The following is a 2,465-nucleotide window of genomic DNA, read 5'->3' as shown; positions in this document are numbered from 1 at the left end:
ACACACTGACTTTGTCTACTGAGTTTTTAGATTGTCCACCACCCGATTATATTTTGTCCACAATAAACGATTTTACATCTAATCTATAACAATCGATTTTCCAGATCTAGTCTATAACAAACGATTACAGACGACAATAAAGACTGATTTACGAAAGACTGCCACAGACAACAATGCAACATACCAGAAAAAACATACAACGGAAAAGATAAATCCGCGACACACACACTGGAAATGACAGATAACGGAAAAGTAGACCTGCGACACACACCGAAAAAGACAGATTTACAACCCACACCGGAAAAAACGGACACGCGTGAGAAAGTATGGGAGAAACCGAATTAGGGAATCTCTCATTTGAGAGACATTGAAAGCATCTCTAGAGATTCATTGTATACATGTAATCATATAATTGATTTTTAATTTTATTAATGATTTAAATTTTATAAATATTAAAATTTATTAAAATAATATATTTGTGGTTCTCCCCACTATACATGCTCTTATAAAAGAACTTGAGAACTGCAGAGCATCGAGAAACTGGCCAAAAAATATACTTCTCTCTTCCTTATTGATCCCACTTCTAGAAAAAAAAAGAAGAACATGTTATTTTTAAGTTACCAATACACTTTTTAATACTTATGATGATGATTTGTAAATTTTTCAAGAAAATAATTAAATATTATTGGTTTACAATTATAGAAAATTAAAAATTACAAAAAGCATGACATTTATAATCAAGTTTTGATATGTTTTCTTATTATGTATGAAAAATCTGAAAATAAGATCAATTAGAAAAGAGGGAGTATATATATATATATAAAGGAAACAGTCTCAAATTTACTTTGTAGTCTTTTAAACCATGACCGAAATTAAAAAAAAAAGCATAAACTAATCGTCCAGAAACTTAAATTATATCAATTGAGTGCACCGTTTATTTTAAAAGTCAAAACTGAAACAAAATACACCAAAATTTTGTTTATGATTTAATTTAATAAAGGAATCTGAACTGATTACAACCAAAACAATATTCAAGTTATGCATTAAAGTTAGTGAAACTATAACTTATCTCTTGCACTCTATAAGAAACTAGTTCTCCAATCTTTAGACCAAACAAAAAAAAGAAAACAATCTAAACAATAAAAATATGATCAAAGCAAAAGAGTTTATGTTTGTGACAATTTTGATTGTAGTATGCGTGTTTATAAGTAGCATTGAAGCGAAAAGACTTGAATATCCATGGCGAAGAGATTTAGGTAATGGATGTAATTCAAGATTTCCATCACCTGCATGTCGTTTGCGTATACCAGCGAATCCATATACTCGAGGATGTACAAAAGCCAATAGATGTCGTCGTGAGGCTTCAGTAGGAAAATCATCTTTGAAGAAACTTTGGGACAAGGTTTTGGCCGATGCTGCGTATTTAATAGAACTAATGTAAAACGATGATTATTGTTAATAAAAAAAAAGTTGAATAAATTTCTTACGTGTTTTATTTTATTTTGTTCACATTAAATCATTAATCTCGCTAACAATAATTTATCACAAGAACAAAAAGCAGGGTATTAGTGAAAACAAAAAAAAATTACGATCCTTTGTTTTAATATTCTGAGTAAGTATTTTTTTTACCTGACCAAAATCAAATGTTACGTGAGAAAAGTTATTGGAAAACATTTTTAAAAATTTTAATTTTATATGATTATAAGTATACTTTGTTAAGGAATAAAAATGCACAAACTCATTGGAATACATTAGAAGTATTAGAGGGGATTATTGGTTCTATGATTTTAATGGATTTGGAAATCCAGACAAAAATCATGTGTTATTCAATCATTGATTTTGAAATACTTATCAAAATGATGTGTTATTGGTTCTATGATTTACAAATACTTGTTAAAATCCTATGTTATTCATTTAATGATTTGTTTTTGGATTTCAAAATCCACATTATGTTTTAAATGGATTTGAATGGATTTGAAAGTGTAAAATAGAAGGATTCAAATCCAAAGATAAAACATGTTATTTCAAAATCCATGTGTTTTGATTTATAGAATTTACAATTCTATATGGATTTAGAAATCACTTCTCCAATAACAGCCCCTTAAGGTTATATTAGGTATTGTATATTGGACTTATTATTATGTTTTATTTACGTTAACGACGGTTTATGTAAACCTAGAAATCCTAGATCTAATTATGTACATGTCGGATTGTGATGTTTATAAACAAAAATCAAGTTAGTTCAATATCTAATTCTACATGATATTAGAGCAGTCGATCTAGTAGATCAAAACTACAAGTTTCCGCAGTATAAATCATCTTGTGTGATCTTTTTGTGATCATGGAGAAACTCACCGAGGATGAAGATGCTGACGATGATGATGACGATGATATTGATCGTTAGGTTATCTAGGTTTTTTTTTTCTTTTTTTTTTTGTCAACATGTAAAGAAAGAGACTCAAAAG

General features: G+C 28.7%; 1 protein-coding gene across 1 annotated transcript; it reads left to right on the top strand.

Annotated features, from left to right (window-relative positions):
• Positions 1,132–1,443, top strand: LOC109126078 (protein RALF-like 29). The gene has a single exon (XM_019229156.1). It carries the CDS (start codon positions 1,148–1,150, stop codon positions 1,439–1,441), a length of 294 nt encoding a protein of 97 aa, XP_019084701.1. The 5' UTR covers positions 1,132–1,147; the 3' UTR covers positions 1,442–1,443.

The sequence above is a fragment of the Camelina sativa genome, chromosome 8, assembly GCF_000633955.1.
Source record: "Camelina sativa cultivar DH55 chromosome 8, Cs, whole genome shotgun sequence".
In the NCBI taxonomy this organism is placed as follows: Eukaryota; Viridiplantae; Streptophyta; class Magnoliopsida; order Brassicales; family Brassicaceae; genus Camelina; species Camelina sativa.
This window is presented reverse-complemented; position numbering and strand designations above follow the sequence as displayed.